General features: G+C 44.7%; 2 protein-coding genes across 4 annotated transcripts in view; one reads left to right on the top strand and one right to left on the bottom strand.

The window, feature by feature from the left end:
• Positions 1–2451, top strand: part of mecr (mitochondrial trans-2-enoyl-CoA reductase) — a 121232-nt gene extending 118781 nt beyond the window's left edge. The window contains exon 10 of the mRNA XM_041212937.1: positions 2339–2451. Within this exon, the coding sequence (XP_041068871.1) occupies positions 2339–2391 (53 nt within the window). The 3' untranslated portion in view covers positions 2392–2451. The remainder of the gene's footprint in view (positions 1–2338) is intronic.
• Positions 1–21172, bottom strand: part of LOC121291568 (transmembrane protein 244-like) — a 34525-nt gene that overhangs the window by 3445 nt on the left and 9908 nt on the right. The window contains exons 2-6 of one of the 3 annotated variants that reach the window (XM_041212939.1): positions 19934–20019; positions 14354–14427; positions 5507–5632; positions 3589–3633; positions 1443–1518 (exon numbers count right to left, since the gene is read on the bottom strand). In XM_041212939.1, the coding sequence (XP_041068873.1) occupies positions 1451–1518; positions 3589–3633; positions 5507–5632; positions 14354–14427; positions 19934–20019 (399 nt within the window). In that variant the 3' untranslated portion in view covers positions 1443–1450. Of the gene's footprint in view, positions 1–1442; positions 1519–1767; positions 2495–3588; positions 3634–5506; positions 5633–14353; positions 14428–19933; positions 20020–21172 lie in introns of those variants that run through there. The other 2 variants (XM_041212938.1, XM_041212940.1) reach the window with 2 other exon arrangements.

Genomic DNA, 21172 nt, shown 5'->3' with positions numbered 1-21172 from the left:
GGAGTTAGAGTTTCGCCCTAAAGTCAGGAAATTTGAAATATTAAGACTGGTGGCCAGAGAATTGGATTGTGAACCTAAAAAAATTTGAAGAAAAAAAATAGCTTTAGCGAAACTACAACTAGAATATAGACGAGTAGAGCTAGAGTTCCAAGCATTGGAAAGAGAAAGAGAGAGAGAGGAGAAGCTTTCCAAAGACGACAGCCAGAAAGGGAAATAAGACTACATGAACTGTGCAGGGAGGTAGCAGCAGCCTGGAGGATAATACCGCTGAAAAGTCAAGAACAGTCCGGAGAAGCTGAAGAGGCTGGAGAAAGCCAGCAGGGATGTGCTGAGGGGTTTGGAAGCCCAATGGAAAGGGGCAGTATAACCCGTGAGGGTTGGAGTGGCTAGGGTGAAGGCACCTGAACTTAAAAAGGTTAAAGTCAGGCTGGGAGAAGTAAAACAGGTCAAGATAGAACTGGGGGAAGTTAAAAAAAAACTGAAACCAGGGAAGTAAATGAACAGGAATCAAGATAGACCCCATGAGGGTTGACATAGATAAGGTAAAGCCACTTGAGTTTAAAAAGGCTAAAGCCAGGCCTATAGGAGTAAAAAGAGTCAAGATAGGAACGAGGAAGTTAAAAGAGCTGAAGCTAGACCAATAGAAGTAAAAGAGGTCCATGTAGGACCTATAAAGGTTAAAAAGGATGAAGGAAGAGAGCCAGTGATCTGGTTAGCAGACACTTTCATGGCAGATTTAAATGGAGACCAGGTAAGTTCCCAAATAGACCAAGAAAGAGTGAGGGTGATTTCCCATAGTTGAAATGCCACAAGGGAGTACAGTAGGAGCTGAATATCCACTGGGAGACAGTAGTGTTCCAGGGGACATGGAACAGGTTAGGGGGTAGCCCATTCCCAAAACAAAGCCTTCAGACTCTGCCGCTCCTTCAGCCTAAGCTCTGGGCTCAGGCTCTGCCCCCAGTCTGTCAAGAACTTCGTCTCTTGTCCTCCCGGGCCACTGACCTCTGCTGGTAGGGACCCAGTGCCCCGCAGGGCCAGGCCTCCAGCCCCGCTCTGAATTTGGAAGCCAGGCACCAAGGTCCCGCCCACCTCCCCTGCTACAATAAGGCACTAGTTCACAGTCCAAATACAGATGAGTCCAAACTGTTGACACGGCTCCAATATAAAAGCAAATTGAAAATGTAAGTCTATCACCATTAACAGCTTGAAATACCCTAGAATATTCTGAAAATCATGTGAAATAGGACTAATCCATTTAGTAGAGCACTATTAAAATAGCAACCCTTAGCTTTCACATATGGATCAACCCGCTGTGCATTTTTAACATTTTCTGTTTTTACTCCTTTGATTGATTTAAATTGCAATCTTCCAGATCTAATTTTAAAAGAAAATAAAATAGCAATGGAAATATAAGATCCCCTTTAATTAACATTGATACATACAGATGTAGTTAAAGCATGACTCTCAAATTCAGCAGTGAACAAGCCGACTGTTCATCCAGTCTTGGGTGCTGTATATCTGCATCAGAAATTGTATAAATTTGATGTCAACAGTAAAATACAGGGTTGTTTAATTAGCAAGTGATGGTTCAGCATCTCCCCACTCCCGCCCCCTGGTTCTTTGATATTTGTGTGGTTAGTCAACAAAAAATTCTCTTCAGGACAAACAAAGGTAAGATTATCAGCCCACATATAATGTTAACGATATAGAAATTCTCAGTAAACAGAGTAGAGTTGCAGATCTGTGGCAGTCAAGAAATCAAACATATTAAATTAGGACCATTTTAATAAATTGTTGACTTGGGGGGGGTGGTTTATACAGTAAAACTAAACTCATTTGAATTCTAACATACTAGCAAATACCTTATTCAACACTAACAGATTTATATTATCTTTTACTACAGTGCTGTACAGTTACACCACACACATGCAGACCTGATAGGAACACATTTTTACAACGTTCCAATTTCTCCTTGACATAACACTGCTGTAGCAATTCTATTCATGTGCAGGGCAGGTTAGATACCATGTTTTTCAACCAGACCTACTACACACTGAATTGGATGAAATCAAAATTACCTCCATGCTTGTCACTTTCAATGAAATCACCTTTACAAAGCAACAACAAGCAAACTTCAAAGGATCCAGTTTTAAAATTATATGAGTCTCTTTTGTAAGCTGTTCATGATTCTCTTAATTTTTGTATTAAAATTAGACCTCTGGTAAACCATCTCACTTCTAAAATGCAGGCTCTGCATTTTAAGCATTTAATACCGATTATTTCTGATGAAGAGTGCAATTTATTTTCCCACTAAAACTAATGTTTTTTGTGTTATCAGGTTGCACAACCAGGAGAGTTCTCCTTAACTCTGATCTCTGCAACCATGTTTGATCTGTTCTCTCTCAGAGGTTATTTGAAGAGTAACCATGCTTATTCTGGCAAATAAAGTGTGCAACTAGCTGACCATTACAGATCATCATCAACAAGCCAGCACCTGTAGAAAAAGCAAAAGTAACAGCCATTAAAGCACTTAATCTTGTCACTGCTCTAAGTACGATCTTTCTAATTCACAAATAAATTGGTAATACAGAATTACGAGTTCCATATTCTTCATGATCACACCTCATAAAACTAGTAGTCCAGGAGGGCATATTATTGATAATCAGTGCAAGCTGATTCCTATGTCAAGAGAGAAATAGGTTGCTGTTCACTAGATCAGAGTTACTTTATAACACAAACAGCATCATGTCCATGGCAGTATTGGAGGCAGATACTGGACTGCGGCTACTCAGAAAAGATTGTAACAAAAACATCTTGAGGTCTGCCATCTTCTTGAAACCCTTAAACAATATACCACAACTATTCATAAGTGATAATAGTGGATAGTTGGCATGATTGCCGATCTCTGCCGAGCTGTAACAGGGTACTAACTGAGCTGATAGAAAAGCTTTAGTGGATTCTCTTTTAAAAGTTTTCAAGTTAGGCCTTCCCTGGGTCAGGATGAAGCATCGGCAGACGATAAGCCAGGGATCTGCCTTCAGGAATGGAATGGAATGGAATGTGGAAATATCCATCCTAGAGAAGCTTGATGAGCCAGCCCACACTCCTCCTCCTCCCCTCCACCCAACCTTTCAGATTACCATTGCTTTTACATGCCACTTATGCCTGGCAAAATATAACACAATGGTACTGATATCCAGGCAAACCCAAAATTGTTCACACTCACAAGACACATGTATATTAGCAGAATGCCTTACAGTTTAAGGCTTAAATTCAGTGCTGTACATGACTCAGTGTTTTGTTTGATAACACTCCCCTAAAGTGACTTGGGACTTTTTACTTTGTTAAAGGTACTAAACAAATGCAAGTTGTTGTTGTCACTCTCTCCATGTTCCGTGCTTCTCTCAATTTTTACTGTAAAAATCATCACATCAATTTAGTAAATATGTACTTTATCTCTTTAAAGCTATAAGATAAATTTGATGCGTACAGCCCCAAGAGGCTGATTTAGCTGCTCATAGGTTGGAGGGCTGGCTCGAGTCCACCACACATTTGTGATGGTTTAAAGAGAAAGCTGCTCAGACTTACCCAAAGCCAACCACCACTGCCACGCCAAAGGAAACTCAGCCATCACTGTAAATGAAATAAAACCTGGAGTTTATTGAAAAGATGGGACTTTCCAATGTGTAAGACAGGTCCAAAAAAAAAAAATCACATCTTGACATAATATTGAAAATCATCAAAATGACTAAGATAAAAGTAAAATACTGCGGATGCTGCAAATCTGAAACAAAAACAGAAAATGCTGGAAGAACTCAGCAGGCCTAACAGCATCTGTGGAGAGAGAAACAGAGTTAATATTTTTGAGTTCCGTATGACCCCCCGAAGAAGGGTAATACGGACTCGAAACATGAACTCTGTTTCTCTCTCCACAGATGCTGCCAGACCTGAGTTTTTCCAGCATTTCCAGCTTTTGTATCAAAATTATTAATGCAGGCTGGTCTAGAATTATTAACTTGCATAGAGGCTCAAGCACTGGTGAGCAGGGTGAGCAGTGAGTATACAACAGTAGACAGGAACAAAATCAGGAATTTCCATTAAGCCCGTGGCATTCTGAATGAAGACCCTGCAGTGGAACAGCAATGTGTGGCATGACAGAGTACTGTAGTACACAATCAAACCTCACTTTTAACATTTTCATCCTCGTTTTCAAATCCCTCCATGGCCTCCTCTCTTCCTATCTCTATAACCTTCACAACAATCTTTATTTTTATCGCACTTTTAATATAGTAACACTTACTGATGCGCATCACAGCTGTGTTTTCAAACAAAATTTGAGATAGAGCCATATAAGGAGATATTAGGACAGATGAGCAAAAGCTTGGTCAGAGAGGTAGGTTTCAAGAAGCATCTTAAAGGAGGATTGAGGGGTAGAGAGGCAGAGAAGTTGTAAGGAGGGAAATCCAGAACTTAGGGCTTTGGTAGCTGAAGGCATGGCCAATAATCATGAAGCAATTAAAATGTCTATTCCTGTAACCTTCCCAGATCTCTGCCCTCTACCAGTTCTAACCTTTTGCCTATCCCCAATTTTATCACTGCACCATTGGTGGCCATGCCTTCAGCTCTAGGCCCTGCTCTGGAATTTCCTCCCTGAATTTCTTCATCTCTCTATTTCTCTCTCTTCCTTTAGGACTCATGAAACCTACATCTTTGAACAACCTGCCTTAATATCTCCTTATGTGGCTCGGTGTCAAATCTTATTTCATAATGCTGCTGTGAAGCATCCTGGGATGTTTTACTATGTTAAATGTGCTAGATTTATACACGTTCTTGTGGCTTCCTTCAAGTGAATAATCTCAGCCATTTTCCAGTTATTTACTTTTTTTTTGCTCCCTGGAATCTGGGTGCTGCTAGCAAGGCCAATAATTTGTTGCACATGCCTAGTTGCCCTGAGGAAATTTGAGACCACAGTGGTTTCAGAGGGCAGTAAAAGATCAACCACATTGAGTTACATATAGCCAGATTCAAAACCAGGGAAGCTACAATGGATAGGGATGGCTGGTTCCCTTCTCTAAGAGGCATCTAAGAGATCATTTGGACTTTTACAACAATCCAACTATCTCCAGTATATTTTCACTACGATTTTTAAAGTGGCTTCAGATTCTCAAGCTTCCACAATGGGATTTGAACATAAATTCTTAGGATTATTAGACCAAGCATTACTAGTCCAGTAACATAACCATGACACCATCGAACATGTTTAGCAGCCTTCTATGCCTCCTGGCAGCCATGCTTGAATGGCATGCATGGGGGCCTACAAGTTAGTTGGTTGTCCTCGCAGTAGACCAGGTAAACTAACCAGGGAAGTAGGAAAAAATTAGAGTAATGCATGCTCAGGAAAAAAACGACACTTATTAGGCTTGAATAAATTTACTGATGTACTCCAATTAGCTGTAAGTTTTATCACAAAGCCTAGTTTATTTCCCTAGGGTTATTGAGCACTCACCTGCTGAGCTCAGTATGATGTGGATGAGTGTAACTGTGATTGAATAGTCCCAAACCCACTTCTTAACTATTGCTGCAAACAGCAGGCCACTGGTAAAATATGTAAGTTCCATGGACAGCAGATTCACTAGGAGAATCAGAACAGACAAAACAAATAGATCCTGAAACTGTAAATCCATTTAGCATATAGCAAAATAAATGAAGTAGACTCTTACATACCCCATTTTTCCAATGGGGAAACTCAGGATGCATTACACTTTTTTTACATTTGACCTCTTCAAAAATACTTGTTTTCTTTGTTCTCAGCATAAAAAAAAGCCCTCAGCTCACCGATACTGAAAGGCTTCATCCATGTCTTTGATATCTCTAGACTTGACTAAACCAACACTCTCCCAGATGGCCTCCTATCTTCCTCCCTCCATAAATTTGAGCTCATCCAGAATTCTACTGCCTGTATTCTAATTTAACCAAGTCCCGTTCTGCCATCACCCCTTACTTGCTGATCTACATTGAAGGGCTGCCAGAATCCAGGGGATCCAGGGAAATGGAATCTTGGGAGATGAGATTGAAACCCTGAGAGGTGGGGCGTTGTGAAGCTGTCCGAGTTGGAGGAACTTTTGGAGAGAATTGCAAGGTGAGCTCTTTGAAGGTGAAGATTGGAAACCCTTGTGAGAGAGACAGAGTTTCAGTGAGGCTGTTGATTCACGGTGTTACAGACGTCTGGCTGGGTTATTAAGAAATCTGTGGAATCTGTTTTGGTCACATTTGGCATTTACTGTGCAATGTGATGTGTGTGACCACTGTCTGTGATTCACACATACCTCATACTTACCTTGAATGTTAAAGTATAAGATAAATATTGTAAATTGTTTTATCTTCTTGAACTTGTATAGTAAAGATTTTTTGCTTGTTCAAAACCCATGGAATCTTGTGGCTTTCTTGCTGAGCAAGTGTCTTGAATCTCAAACTTTGTCTACTTTAAACAAACCATTATTAGTCCCTAACAAGATGTTAATCAGCAATTTGGAGACCTAGCCAAGGATCATAACAACCTTCAAAAGTCCCATGAAAGATAGGGCCTTTTGAAAAGAAATTATAGGCCAAAATTTTCCGTTAGATGGGCGGGCGGAGTTGATGCTGACGTGGACCTAATCCCGTGGAGAGCAGGAATCTTAAATTTGCGGCGGGCGTGTACAGACCGCCGGGTCCAATGGCGACCCGGCAGTCTGTTTAAAAAAAGGCTTGGCAGCCTCCTTTAAGCTGTTCACTATGGCCAGCTGCAGGTGGCACCGCAGGTGGTCTGCACAGCAGGCCAATGTAGAAGGGAGGCCAGAGGTGGAGGGCAGGCTGCAGGGTAGGCCAATGTGCCTGTCGCTTTTTGAATGACTGCCTTGCTGCCCTCCTCGAGGGGGTGGCAGCACGGCAGGAGGTGCTGGTTCCCCAGGATGGGAGGAGGAAGCCCCCCCCCCCCCCCCCACATGATGAAACATGCCTGGGAGGAGATGGCGGGGGTGGTGAGCTCCCACGACATGGTGCGGTGCATCTGGATCCAGTGCTGTCAGCGCTTCAACGATTTGTTGCGCTCTGGAAGGGTGAGTACCATGTGCCTTAGCCTTTGAGGCCCCTTCACCTCCCCCCACCCTGTTACCCCACCGCCCCACCCCAAGTCTTACTGTCATGACTGCATTGACTCATGTTGGGCATTTGTCACACGCTGGGTGGTCAAGCAGATGGTGACCATGCTTACATCAGTCTCAGTGGTTCATGAGAAGATGGGTTCTCCCCGCACCACGTGTTGGTCTTAGTCGCACATGACTAGTCTGGGGGCAAACTGCAGGAGATGCAGCTAGGCGCATTCTCAGAACTCCAACACATGTCCTATTCACTGTGATGAGATGGTGGAAGGGGTGCCTCAAGGTCTCGTGGCCAAGAGCCAACTGGTGCCCTCGGTGCCACACCTAGTTGCGCTTCCTTGCCATGGGAGCTAAGACTGTGTGTTTCTGAAAGTGACGGATGCAGAATGTGTTCAAGGTGGCCGTTGGGGAGCAGCCGTACTATATTTCTGCGACTGATCAGCAGTAGCGCGGACAGGAGGCATTGGAGGCCTGAGATGGGCCACTGTGGTTGGGTGCAGCATGCGCGTGCAGAGTCCATGAACGATTAGCTCCAATGAATGGTCTTCTCTGTTTTGCAGGAGAAAAATACGCATAACGTGTATGAACATTCGCCCACTGGAGGCAGCCAGGCCCAGCTGGTGATATTGACCCGTTTAGAGCAGGAGGCCCTGGAGCTTGAAAGGCACCATGCGCCCAGGTCCTCAGGTGTCAGTGAGACTGGGGTGGAGCAGCCAGGTATTTGAGGTCCATAGTGACATCCACTCTATATTCCCACCATCCAAAGCACTGATGATTGCTGCAATCGTTAATGTAGCAACACTGCTCATTCACAGACTGATAGAGTCAGACGTGTGGGTCATAGACAAGGTACCTTGGCCCTTCGAAGATGCGCGTGTCTAGCACCTTCCAAAGTTGCCTTATCCCATTTTTGACCACTATCCCCATGGCCTTGTATGCCATGGCATCGCTACTAAACATCCAAATACTGATTATATCTTAGGAGGGTTTCTGCTTCCACCACCCTTTCAGGCAGTGCGTCCCACATTACTCTGTGCAAAAGTCCCTCATCACCTCACCTGTCAACCTCATGCCTCTTACTTTAAACAAGTACCACCAGGTTAGTCATTCCTCCGCCAAGGGGAAATGTTGCTCTCTGTCAACCTGATCTATGCCCCTCATAATGGTATGAAGGTCAATAATGTCACCCCTCAATTTCTTGTGCTCCACAGCAAATGTCACAAGTGTATGCTATGTGTCCTCATAACTCCAACTCTCCAGCCCAGCATGCATCCTGGTCAGCGACCTCTGCACTCTCTCCACTCCAAACACATCCCTCCCATGAAGCACTGATCACAACTGAACCCAGAAGTGTAGCTGTGGCCTCGACAGCGTTTTCTGCACTTGCAACATGACCTCCTTGTTCCTACATTCTATTCCTCGGCTAATAAAGGCAAGTACAGCATTTACCTTCTTAAACGCCTTATGTACCTGCACCGTTACCTTAACAGGCCTGTCAACATGCCCAGCAAGGTCTCTCTAATTGTCCTTACTTTCCACGGTCCTACCATTCCTCGTGTATTCCCATACCTTGTTTGTCCTGCCGAAGTGCATCATCTCACACTTATCCACATAACATTCCATTTGGCATTCCTTAGGCCACCTGACCAGCCCGTCTGTATCCGCCTATAGTGCGGGGGGGGGGGTGCGGTGGGATGAAGTGTGTCACCGTGCGCACACTAACTGATCCACTGTCCTTATTGTTAATTTCAGCATCATCAGAGCATGGCCGCCAAGAGGAAGTGCAGATGCCCCCTCTTACACCTGAGGGCCCTGAACTGTCACCTGCGTTACATCATTTCTGTGAGGCAGGCACCAACGCAAAGACTAGCACATCGGTGGGAATTGTAACATCGGCTAGTGTCCTGGAGCACAGTGGAGAGGGCACTTCACAATCACTGGAGGAGCTGGCAGAGACAGAGAGTGCCGATGGCGCCAGCAGCTGGAGGACTGCAGGGGACCAGGCACATGCTCAGTCGGTGCGTTATGAGGAGCCTCTGGAGTCGTCTGCCATGCCGCAGCTGCAGGAAATGCGGCCGGGTGTGCGGGAGAATCTGGGAGTGTTGCATGATACTATGCTTCGCTTGGTGTCCATGGTGGAGGAGACAACGCGGAGCATGAGTGATGCCATGAGCCTCATGTCAGAGAGTCATGCTTCCTCCATGGAGAGAGTGGCGACTCTCCTGGAGAGGGGCTTCTAGCAGAACAACCAGCTTCTCCTGGGGTTATGCTCGGACCTGCAAGCCCTCACAGCGCCAGTGGCCACAGCTGGTTGCTGGCAATGTGGGAGATGGTCTGTGCACCAAGTGTCCCAGCTCAGTGCCCATCCATCTACTCACAGCAGGGAGGTCCGAAGTGACCTCACGTCAGCGCAGCAGCTGCCTGTCATCGCTGCGAGCTCCTCTCAGGCCGCTCCGGATGAGGGCAGCAGCTCCTCCGTCCCTCTGCCAGTGACCGTTGCATCCGTTGAGGCTGTGGCAACTGGGGAGATGCCAGCTGTGGCCACTCCTCCCAGGTGGGGGCAGCACAGGGTCCACAGGCCAGAGGACGTCCACCAAGGTCATCAAGGCCAGCAGGACATCAGAGTCAGCAGGCTGGCTCAGAAGCCACTCTGAGCGATGGGGCGGCACCAAGTCGTTGCACCCGTAAACGTAAGCATAAGGCACCTTAGGCACACCACAGGTTTCTCACTGGTGCTTTTGTGTTGGCCCTAGATTAGGGAATTATTATTTTTTGGAGTTGTAAAAAACGTTTGGGATTCATTTTGTTGGACCATATGATGGATCAAAATAAAATCCACGTGTGTTACCACGGCTGAGGGTGGCTTCTTTGTGCTGCATTTGTATGTTTTACAGACGTGTAATGAGTGTTTGAGTGGACATTGAGGTTTATGTCCAAAGCCCTTAGTTGCAGCTGATGAAGTGGAAGATGTAGCATTTAAAGTGCCACGTAAGGATGCACCAGGCAAGGCTGGTCCTGCAGATCCATGTGTGTGGAGCTAGCTGAAGGTTTGTTGGATTAAAGTCTCCCAGGTGTCCCTGCCTCCTTGGTGTAGTGCCGGGTCAGCATTCAGCCCCTCATCATTGCCCTGTGCTTCTTCATCCTCTGAACCACTGCTGGACTCATCGTGTGCAGCCGCATCCACTGTGTCAATGTCTTCATCATCCACTACGTCACCCCTTTCCAGCGCAAGATTGTGCAGAGCGCAGCATGCTACCACTATCACTGAGACATGATCTGGGGGGTACTGGAGTGCGCCCCCTGAGCAGTACAGGCATCGGAAGCGCATCTTGAGAAGACCGATGGCTCTCTCCACCACAGCCCTTGTGGTGCCGTGGCTCCTATTATAAAGCTGCTCAGCTTCTGTTCTTGGATGGTGGAGAGGTGTCATGAGCCACCTTCTGAGGGGATAGCCCTTGTCACCCAGCAGCCATCCATCCAGCCGGTCTGGAGCACTGAAGAGCCCCGGCACCTGGGAGTATCTGAAGATGTAGGCGTCGTGAGAGCTGCCTGGGTATCTTGCACAGACTTGCAGAATCTGCATCCTGTGATCACACACTATCTGCACGTTCATGGAGTGGAAGCCCTTCCTGTTGATGAAGGCACCGGGCTCACCTGCTGGCACCTTGATGGCCACATGTGTACAGTCTATAGCACAGTCTGGACACGGGGGAAGCCAGTAATGAGATCGAAGCCTCTGGCTCGCTGTGTCTGGCTTGCCTGCTCCCAACAGTAGCAGATGAAGGTCAATGCACGTCTGAACAGAGTGTCTGTAACCTGCTTGACACAAGTGTGGACAGCTGATTGGGAGACACCGCAAAGATCACCCACCGAGCCCTGGAAGGAGCCAGAGACAAAGAAGTTGAGGGCAACTGTGACCTTCAGAGCCGCTGGCATGGGGTGTCTGCCCACAAAGTTAGGAGAGATCTCAGGGCCAATCATCTGACAGATATAGTTGACTGTATCCCTTGACAGTCAGAGCCTCCTTCGGCACTGCACCTCAGTCATATTGAGGTAGCTGCTTCTCCACCTGTATACCCTGGCAGCAGGATAGTGGTGTCTTCTGCGGACCCTTGCACCTTGGACAACCTCTTGGCCCTGCGCCCCTTGTGCCTGGCCTCCCAAAGGTCGCTTCCCTGGAAGCTGATTGTCCACTCCTGGCCTCCTCCTTATTCTAGCCCTCCCTTCCTCCTCAGAAGAGCTGCCTCCAGTGGAAATGTCAGAACCCATACCCAGGCTAAAGGGAGGCCTCTGGAAAGCTGCAGGCCCGATAAAGATTCCTGACTGCAGAGTGCTGAGCTGAAGCTCAAAGTACAGAGAAAGCTGCTGGAATTCGTCCTGAACTGCTACAGATCGCACAGGCAAGTTTAAAACACTTTCTGCAATAAACAATTCACAGATCAGATTGACAACCCCACTGAGCCCACATATCCCGCCCGTGGATGAGTTTTATTAAGAAGTCACTTAACCGCCTGTCCGTTGCGCCCGTGCGCTGAGCCGAAGATTGCACGGGCACCTGAAAACCGGCGTCGATTGCAGAGTAAAGGGCCTTTAACTAGACCTTTAGTTAATGGCGGGCACACATCGCACTTCATCGTGTGCTCGCCCAACGAAATATCGCGATGGCGCGTGATGACGTTGGGACACTCGCCCGAGGTCACCGCGTGTCATTTTACGGGCTGACATGTGGGGTCTGCCCTCCCCTGCACGTCACCCAGAAAATTCTGCCCAGAGACTCTGCTTCAACAATGGTTTGCGGTAGAGAATTCCGAACTATCACTCCCCACGTATGCAAGGTCTTTAACCATCTTTTAACCAAAGTGTATAGCTGTCCACAAGATTGTTAAAAGTCTCACTGCGAAACCATTTTGTTGTGAAATAATAAAAAAAGTTACGTGTACAAACAGAAAAAAAAAACTAAAAAATGTTATTAATACTTAACACCATCAGCATTTGTAAACAGAAAAGATAGGTTACTGTTTTGAGCATTTTCCAGTTGCTAGTTTGAGAATTGTGTCCGGTTCTATCAAGGGTCTAAGTCTGGTGCTATCCTGTCATTTCTCAACAGATGCTAACAGTTGGACCCACTTGTATTTTGCGCAGTTTCTAATTTTATTCTTAATTTATGTCCAGTGTTTTACTTTTCATTTTCAATAAAAAGGCAGTTAATTTTGCAGCGTTCACAGTGTCCACTTAATAATTATAACATGACCTTTCTGTGCGATAAGTGAAAAGCCCAGTTGCTAATCAGCGTGAGACCACAGCATAAAAGAGTCCTAAATTGACATTTTCAGAAAAGCAATTGCAGTTGGAGTGGGCTAGAACTCTTTTCTATGGTTAAAATTGTTGCAGGTTATTCGGATAAGGCAGGATGAACAAAGGCAAAATTATCAGCTTCTTTCATTCTCCAGCACTTATGCCACCCACCTTGATAACTATGGCACTCGATGTACTGTAATTTATCAAACCACTTAAATTTTCAAAATAATTATGCTTTTAACAGAAAATTCTGGAAGAACTCTGCTGCTCAGGCCATGTAACATCTATGGAGAGAGAAATTCAGGTAACAGCCCAGATCTGCCAACCAGTGGCAATGCCACAGTGGTTACTGCTGACTGCAATTACAACTGTGCCCTTAGCTTTCTTCATCGTTGTAGCTGGGACTCCCTGCCCCAGAGCAAGGAACGCGCTATTGGCACAGGAATCCACGAGTAGGACTGGGGAGGAAAAGGACTGGTGAGGCGGTGTCCCCTTTTGATGTCACCGGTTCAAGTAACTCCCCTTAAGGCCGGCATGCTTGCTGTGCGGCAGTAAGCTTTCTGAAAGTTCTTCAGGGGTTTAAACTATTTCTGAACTTTCGAAGACTTTTAATTACTGTTGTGAGTTTTGAGATGAGTAACAAGTTCTAATATTTTAAACCTCTTTGGTTGTTTTTACGGGCAGAGTTTTACTCTCGCGGGTGGGCGCATGCCCGACCCAATCAAGTGTAAAATGACACACGATGACGTCAGCTCAGATGACGACAGCATTGCGCACCAGCGCAATATTTTGGTCAGCGGGGGCACGCGCGATAGTCGGCAATGCACCCACCGACAATTAAGTGGTCCATCGAGGCCCTTTAAGAACTAACTGACTCAAATTTTTCAGTGCCCGGCCAACTGTTTGGTTGGCGGGCGGGTGAAAAGGTCAAGTGGCCTTTGCATTTTTGGCGAAACCTCATCCATGGGCGGGATGAGGATTCGACCACTGATTTAAAAAAAAAAGTTTTAACTTTCAACGCTCATATTTAACGTGTCCCTGCTCATGTGACAGAGTCACATGAGGGGACATGTTTTCATTATTTTAAATATCTTTATTTTTATTGTTAAAAATCTTCAGCTCCCTGAGGCAGCTCTGTGACCCAGGGAGCTTTTACTGCGCGCATCCAGGTGCATGCGTGAACTTCCGCACACTCGCATTTCTCCGCCCAGCGCCCCCCCCCCCCCCACCCCCTCCTCCCCCAACCACCCCGGCAGCGCTGGCCGATAATTGGCCAGCCAGTGTGAACTCCATGTCGGGGCCCAATGGCGGGCAGCAGTTGGTTTTGCAACCACTCCTGTGCCCAACAAGGGGAAAACTTTGCCCCACATGTTTTAAGTTTGGACAAAAGTAAACGGGTTCTTGCATTTATTGCATTTAACGGGGGTGTGGGTGAGTGGGTGGGCGGGGTGGGAGGTAATTGCTCAAGTTTAGTTTTAAATACATTTTTTAGGGAAAAAAAAAATCAATGTCAACTCAGGTCAATGCCTGTAATTAACAGCAGGAGTGTATGGGCTAAATTTCTGGGTAGATTCTAGCATTAAGCCCAAGTCTGCAATGTTGGAGGCATTTTTGGAGGGGCTCAGGCAGCAGAAGTCTGCCCATTCTGGGTAAATATGACACGTCAGTGGGTTGGGACTTCCCCAGTGATTCGATGGACAACAGCGGCGAACACCTCAACATGTTGTCATCGAAGAACCAGGCCAGCGTTTTAGTTCGATGGTGTTGAATCAGACAGTTCTACTGAAATGTCCTTGACCTGACAAGTCAATTCTCTTGCTCTCTGCACAGATGTTGGCCTGCTGAGTTTTTCTGGCATTTTCAGTTTTATTTCAGATTTCCAGCATCCACTTTTGTACTCGTGTTTCTTTACTTACCCAGGTACTTAGAGCTAGAATGTGCTGCTTGTGTTTTAAAGTCAAATGGAATCAACCCATCGAATGAATCAAGTCTGCAAAAATAAATACAGAAACCATCATTTTCAGGAACTAACCAAACAAAATAGATACAGTGCATCCCACAGCATGCTGCTCCAAAGAACAAGTTCTGCTTAAAGTTACGTATGAATGTACGAAAATGATGGACTGGGAAAGACCAGTTGGTCCATCATCTCTGTCTCCTACAGTCTTATTGCATTGAGCACATGCTCCCTTGCACCCTCATCCATCAATGGCAATGTAATCTCCCAGATACCCTTTGCACCTCTCTCCTGGAATTTATGATCCATTTATGCGCTAGAAAACCCATGAGCAGTGTTGCAAAACTGGAACTTTCAATGGCTGCACTGTCACTTTGATGAACACGATTCATCGGAATAGAGAGTTGGTTGGTCCTATTCCTGGAAGTGTCATCACCTGAAGTCCTGCCTTCAACCAGCCTACGCCCACCCTCTGGCCATTCGCTGCTCATCATGTCTGTACTCATTGGGGGGAGAATTTTCTCCCTGTAGGGCAGGTCGGTCGGGAGTGTGCGCAGGCGGGCACGAAGCCGATTGCCACTGTGCGCCGCCATTTTACATGGGCAGGCCAATTAAGGCCCACTCAGCATGACGCGCATCCGGTAGCGCTCAGCACTACCTGTGAGGCTCCGTGCCTCAGGGAGATTAAGTGCAGATGTTTAAAAAAAGAAAAAAGAAAATTATTCAGTTGGGACACGCTTGTGAATTTTGATTAAAAATTTTATTTCATTAATAAATCCTTCATGAAACCTCATCCCGCCTGTGGATGAGGTTTCATGATGAATGCGAAGGCCGCCTAGGCTCTTCGCCTGCCCGCCAACCTTAAGGTTGGACAGGCGGCTTTCTCAATTGGGTTAATTGTTTTATTAATGGCCTTAGCAGGCCTTTGACAGTTCGGCGGGCGCGTAGCCAACTCCGATGCGCCAAACGGAAGATCAGAATGACGCGCGGTGACGTCAGGGCACACGCCCCAATTGGTTGTCAATTCCTGGAGACATGAGGGTTGGCAATCCTACTGGGATAGAAGGTAACAAGAGAAAGGTTTTCGCTGCCTATCATGTGTATTAAAATGATTGTGCAAAATTAATGAATCAGGAATTAAATCAAGAGAGTTGCTAATATTGCATTGGCTGCCTTCTTATGACAGTAAGTTGCATACTTGTATCCTGCTTTCCTTCTCTTTGTCAAGTATATAAAGGAGCTCGCTTTAACTTAATGTATAAATAGGCTGCGTGATTAAAATTTTCTCCCAAATTCCTGTATAGCTAAAGAGTGAATTTGTGACATGGCACTTCCAATGGGGAGCCTTGCCAATCTAGAGCAGAAATCACCAATTCCAGTGCCACATCAAAGGTTATTGTGGAAAATAAAAGCTCATGGTATAGGGGTAACATATTGGCATAGATAGAATATTGGCTCGCTAACAGGAACCAGAGAGTAGGCAAGATGTAACGAGTGGTGTGCCACAGAGATCAGTGCTGGGACCTCAACTGTTTACAATTTATATAAATGACTAGGATGAAAGGATTGAAGGGACGTTGCCAAATTTGCTGATGACACAAAGATAGGTAGGAAAGTAAATTGTGAAGAGGACATAGGGAGGCTACAAAAAGATAAAGATAGGTTAAGTGAGTGGGTAAAGATCTGGCAAATGGAGTATAATATGGGAAAACGTGAAATTGTCCATTTTAGCAGGAAGAATAAAAGATTAGAAAAGATTATTATCTAAATGGTGAGAGATTGCAGAGCTCTGAGGTGCGGAGGAATCTGGGTGTCCTAGTTCATGAATCACAAAAGGCTAGCATACAAGTACAGCAAGTAATCAGCAAAGCTAATAGAATGTTATCATTTATTACAAGGGGAATTGAATACAAAAGTAGGGAGGTTATGCTTCAGTTGTACAGAGCACCAGTGAGACCACATTTGGAGTACTGTGTACAGTATTGGTCACCTTATTTAAGAAAGGATATGAATGCATTGGAAGCAGCTCAGAGAAGGTTTACCAGACTGATACCCGGAACGGGTGGGTTGTCTCACGAGGAAAAGTTGTACAGACTAGGCTTGTATCCGCTGGATAGAAGAGCAAAATGCGACTTGATTGAAACATATAAGATCCTGAGGGTTTTGAGAGGGTGGATGTGGAGAGGATGTTTCCTCTTGTGGAAGAATCTAGATCTAGGGGTCACTGTTTAAAAATAAGGTGTCGCCCACTTAAAACAGAGATGAGGTGAAATTGTTTCTCTCAGAGGATCACAGACACATAGGAGCAGGAGTAGGCCATTCAGCCCTTCGAGCCTTCTCCGCCATTCAATATGATCATGGCTGATCCTTTATCTCGACACTATATTCCCACTTTCTCTCCATACCCCTTAACGCCTCTAATATCCAAACACTTAACAATTCCTTTCTTAAATATACTCAGTGACTCGGCCTACACAGCCTTCTGTGGTAGAGAATTCCACAGGCTGACTACCCTGAGTGAAGAAATTTCTCCTCATCTCAGTCCTAAATGGACTAGCCCGTATCCTGAGACTGTGTCCACAGTTCTAGACTCCCCAACCAGGGGAAACATCCTCCTTGCATCCAGTCTGTCTAGCCCTGTTAGAATTTTACACGTTTCAATCAGATTCCCTCTCATTCTTCTAAACTCTAGGGAATACAGGCCCAGTCGAACCAATCTCTCCTCATACGACAGTCCTGCCATCCCCGGTATCGGCCTAGTGAACCTTTGCTGCACTCCCTCTATGGCAAGTATATCCTTTCTTTGGTAGGGAGACCAAAACTGCACACACTACTCCAGGTGTGGTCTCACCAAGACCCTGTATAACTGCAGTAAGACATCCCCACTTCTGAACTCAAATCCTCTTGCAATGAAGGCCAACATACCATTTGCCTTCCTAATTGCTTGCTGCACCTGCCTATTTACTTTCATTGAACAGTGTACAAGGACATCCAGATCCCTTTGTACATCCACATTTCCCAATATATCACCATTTAAATAATACTCTGCCTTTCTGTTTTTCACACCGAAGCGTATAACTTCACACTTATCCACGTTATACTGCATCTGCCATGTGTTTGCCCACACACAGACACACACACACACAGACACACACACACACACAACTTGTCTAAACCACCCTGAAGCCTCCTTGCATCCTCCTCGCAAGCCTGCCCAGTTTTGTGTTGTCAGCAAACTTGGAAATATTGCATTTGGTTCCCTCACCCAAGTCATTTATATATATTGTGAATAGCTGGGGCCCAAACACCGATCCCTGTGGTACACCACTAGTCATGGCCAGCCACCCAGAAAATTACCCATTTATTCCCACTCTTTTTCCTGTCTGTCAACCGATTCTCAATCCATGCCAGTATATTACCCCCAATCCCATGTGCTTCAATTTTGCCCACTAGCCTCTTATGTGGGACCTTATCAAAAGCCTTCTTGAAATCCAAATACACTACATCCACTAGTTCTCCCTTATCTATTCTACTCGTTACATTCTCAAAAAGCTCCAGTAGATTAGTTAAGCATGATTTCCCTTTCATAAACCCATGCTGACTTTGTCTAATTCTGTTAATGCTTTCCAAGTGTTCTGTTACCACGTCTTTTATAATAGACTCTAACATTTTCCCCACTACTGATGTTAGGCTAACTGGTCTGTAATTCTCTGTTTTTTCTCTCCCTTCTTTTTTTAAAGGGTGGGATTACATTTGCCGCCCTTCAAACTGTAGGAACTGCTCCAAAGTCTATAGAATTTTGGAAGATGACCACCAATGCATCCAATATCTCCAGGGCCACTTCTTTTAGTGCTCTGGGATGTAGATTATCAGGCTGTGGGGATTTTTCAGCCTTTAGCCCCATTAATTTCTTGCGCACCATTTTTTTTACTAATACTGATTTTCTTTAATTCCTCGGTCTCACGAGACCCTTGGTTCCCTAACATTTCTGGGGAATTATTTGTATCCTCTTTTGTGAAGACAGAACCAAAATACGTGTTCAATTCTTCTGCCATTTTTTTGTCCCCCATTGTAATTTCCCCCGTTTCTGACTGTAAGGGACCTACATTTGTCTTCATTAATCTTTTTCTCTTCACATATTTATAGAGGCTTTTACAGTCAGTTTTTATGTTTTATGTTTACTCTCACACTCCATTTTCCCCTTCTTGATCAATCTTTTTGTCCACTTTTGCTGAATTCTAAATTGCTCCCAGTCCTCAGGCTTGCTGCTTTTTCTGGCAATTTTATACATCTCCTCTTTGGATCTAGTACTATCCCTAACTTCTTTTGTACACCATGGTTGGGCCACCTTTCCTGTTTTATTTTTGCGCCAGACAAGAATGAATAATTGTTGTAATTCACGCACATGTTCCTTAAATATTAGCCATTGCCTATCCACTGTCAACCCTTTTAGTAAGGTTCTCCAATCCATCATTACCAACTCGCAGCTCATACCCTCATAGTTCCCTTTATTTAGATTCAGGACCCTAGTTTCGGATTCAACTTCTTCACTCTCCGTCCTAATGAATAATTCTATCATTTTATGGTCACTCTTCCCCAAGGGATTGGGATTAACAACAAGATTGTTAAGTAATCCTTTCTCATTGCACAATACCCAGTCCAGGAAAGCCTGCTCTCTAGTTGGTTCCTCAATGTATTGGTCTAAAAAACCATCATGTACACACTCCAGGAAGTCCTCCTCCACAATATTATTGCTAGTTTGGTTTTATATGTAGATTTATATGTAGATTAAAGTCACCCATGATTACATTTGCACACTTATTGTATGCATCTCTAATTTCCTGCTTAATGCCTTCCCTTACATCTCCATTACTGTTTGGGGGTCTATAGACAACCCCCACCGTTTTCTGCCCCTTGGTGTTTCTTATCTCCACCCAAACAGACTCCGCATCACAATTTTCCGAGCCAATATCCTTCCTCACTATTGCATTGATTTCCTCCTTTACTAACAAAGCTACCCCACCTCCTTTCCCTATTTATTTGTTCTTCCTAAACATTGAATACCCCTGGATGTTCAGTCATGTGTCTTTGGAATTCTCTTCCTGACAAGGTGGTGGAAGCAGAGTCTTTGAATATTTTTAAGTCAGAGTTGGATAAATTCTTGGTAAGCAAGGGGGTGATAGGTTATCGGGGGTAAGTAGGATGCAGATTTCAGGTTACTATCAGATCAGCCGTAATCTTATTAAATGGCAGAGCAGGCTCGAGGGGCTGAATGGCCTAATCCTGCTCCTTGTTCGTATGTTGATATGTACTGAGCATTGTACAGCTCCGCATACAAAATGAGAAGTTAGAATATTACCCCATAATGTAAGTGGTTTCATAATGATGTGAAATTTCTCTTGTATATCAGCAGCATTATTATTAAAACATGTCAGAAGGATTTCCATTGATTAATTTATATTGGGCTCCAAAATATTCTTCTCAGACATTTTTCCAGTAGGGTTAGTCATCAGAGGAAACCTTTCCCTGTACATCTTACCTGAATGCACCAAAGAAGATGCTTCCGATCATGTAGTACAGGGCGTAGAATACCAACAAACATTGCAGCAAATTTAAGAGGACAGTCTGTAAAAAATGTAAATCCATATTGATTAGGTTTCATATTATTTGTCTGATGTTCAGCTGCGTGACACAACGGGAGCAATGTTAATCTAAAACACTGTTGGGGAACTGATGGAATCTGGTTCAATGGTGTTTTACACCCTGCCTGACTTTGCTCATCATTGAAGCCAGCAGAAATTAAAGAAGTTGTGGCTAACCTTTATAAAGTACTGGTTTGGACTCCACTGGAGTATTGTGTCCAATTCTGGGTGTCCAAATCTCACATCATATTTTGGAAGAATATGAAGTCATTGGAGACAGTGGAGAAAAGATTTACAAGAATGGTTGCAGGGACAAGGGACTTCAGTTACATGGACAGATTGGAGAAGCTGGGGTCATTGTTCTCCTCAGAAAATAGAAGATTGAGAGGAGATTCGATAAAGATGTTCAAAATCACAAGGGGTCTGGACGGAGTAGATAGGGAGAAACTGTTTCCATTGGCTTAAGGATTGAAAATCAGAGGACACTGATTTAAGGTGAATGGCAAAAGAACCAAAGGGGTCATGAGGAAAACCTTTTTTGCCCAGCATGTGGTTAGAATCTGGAATGCAGTGAGTGTGATGGGGGCTGAGTCAATCGTTACTATCAAAATGGAATTGGGTAATTATCTGAAGAGAGAAAAATTGCAGGGCTATGGGGAAACGGTGGGGGAGAGGGACTAGCTGAGTTGTTTCTGCAGAGTGCTGACACAGACACAAGAACTGAATGGCTTCCTGTGCTGTGACCACCCTATGATTTTTATAAGTAGTACTGGGCAGGGTTTATAACAAGAGGGATTGGTACCAGTCTGGAGTATACCACCCAGTGCAATAAACAGGCCACATACAACAAAGAAAAGTTAGAGGGAGCTAATCTGTTAAAAGAAAATCAACAAGTGCAAAGAGTTAACATCAGAAGCATATATGATGCTACTGTAATAATGATGTCAGATCGTATGACTAAGAGGAGAGCTCTGATTGAGAAGTTCCAACCTCATGTAGAGGTCCAAATGTGTAAATACTTCCTTGTAAATAAAAAGTGTAATGATTTTGAGAAACTACAAACTCGAGCAGCATACTTTGAAGGAATAGACAATTCCCAAAAACCCTGTACACACCACGAAACAGTAAGTAACAAG

The sequence above is a fragment of the Carcharodon carcharias genome, chromosome 19 (genome assembly GCF_017639515.1).
Source record: "Carcharodon carcharias isolate sCarCar2 chromosome 19, sCarCar2.pri, whole genome shotgun sequence".
NCBI lineage: Eukaryota > Metazoa > Chordata > Chondrichthyes > Lamniformes > Lamnidae > Carcharodon > Carcharodon carcharias.
The sequence above is the reverse complement of the archived record's forward strand: the minus strand, read 5'-3'. Positions and strand labels throughout refer to the sequence as shown.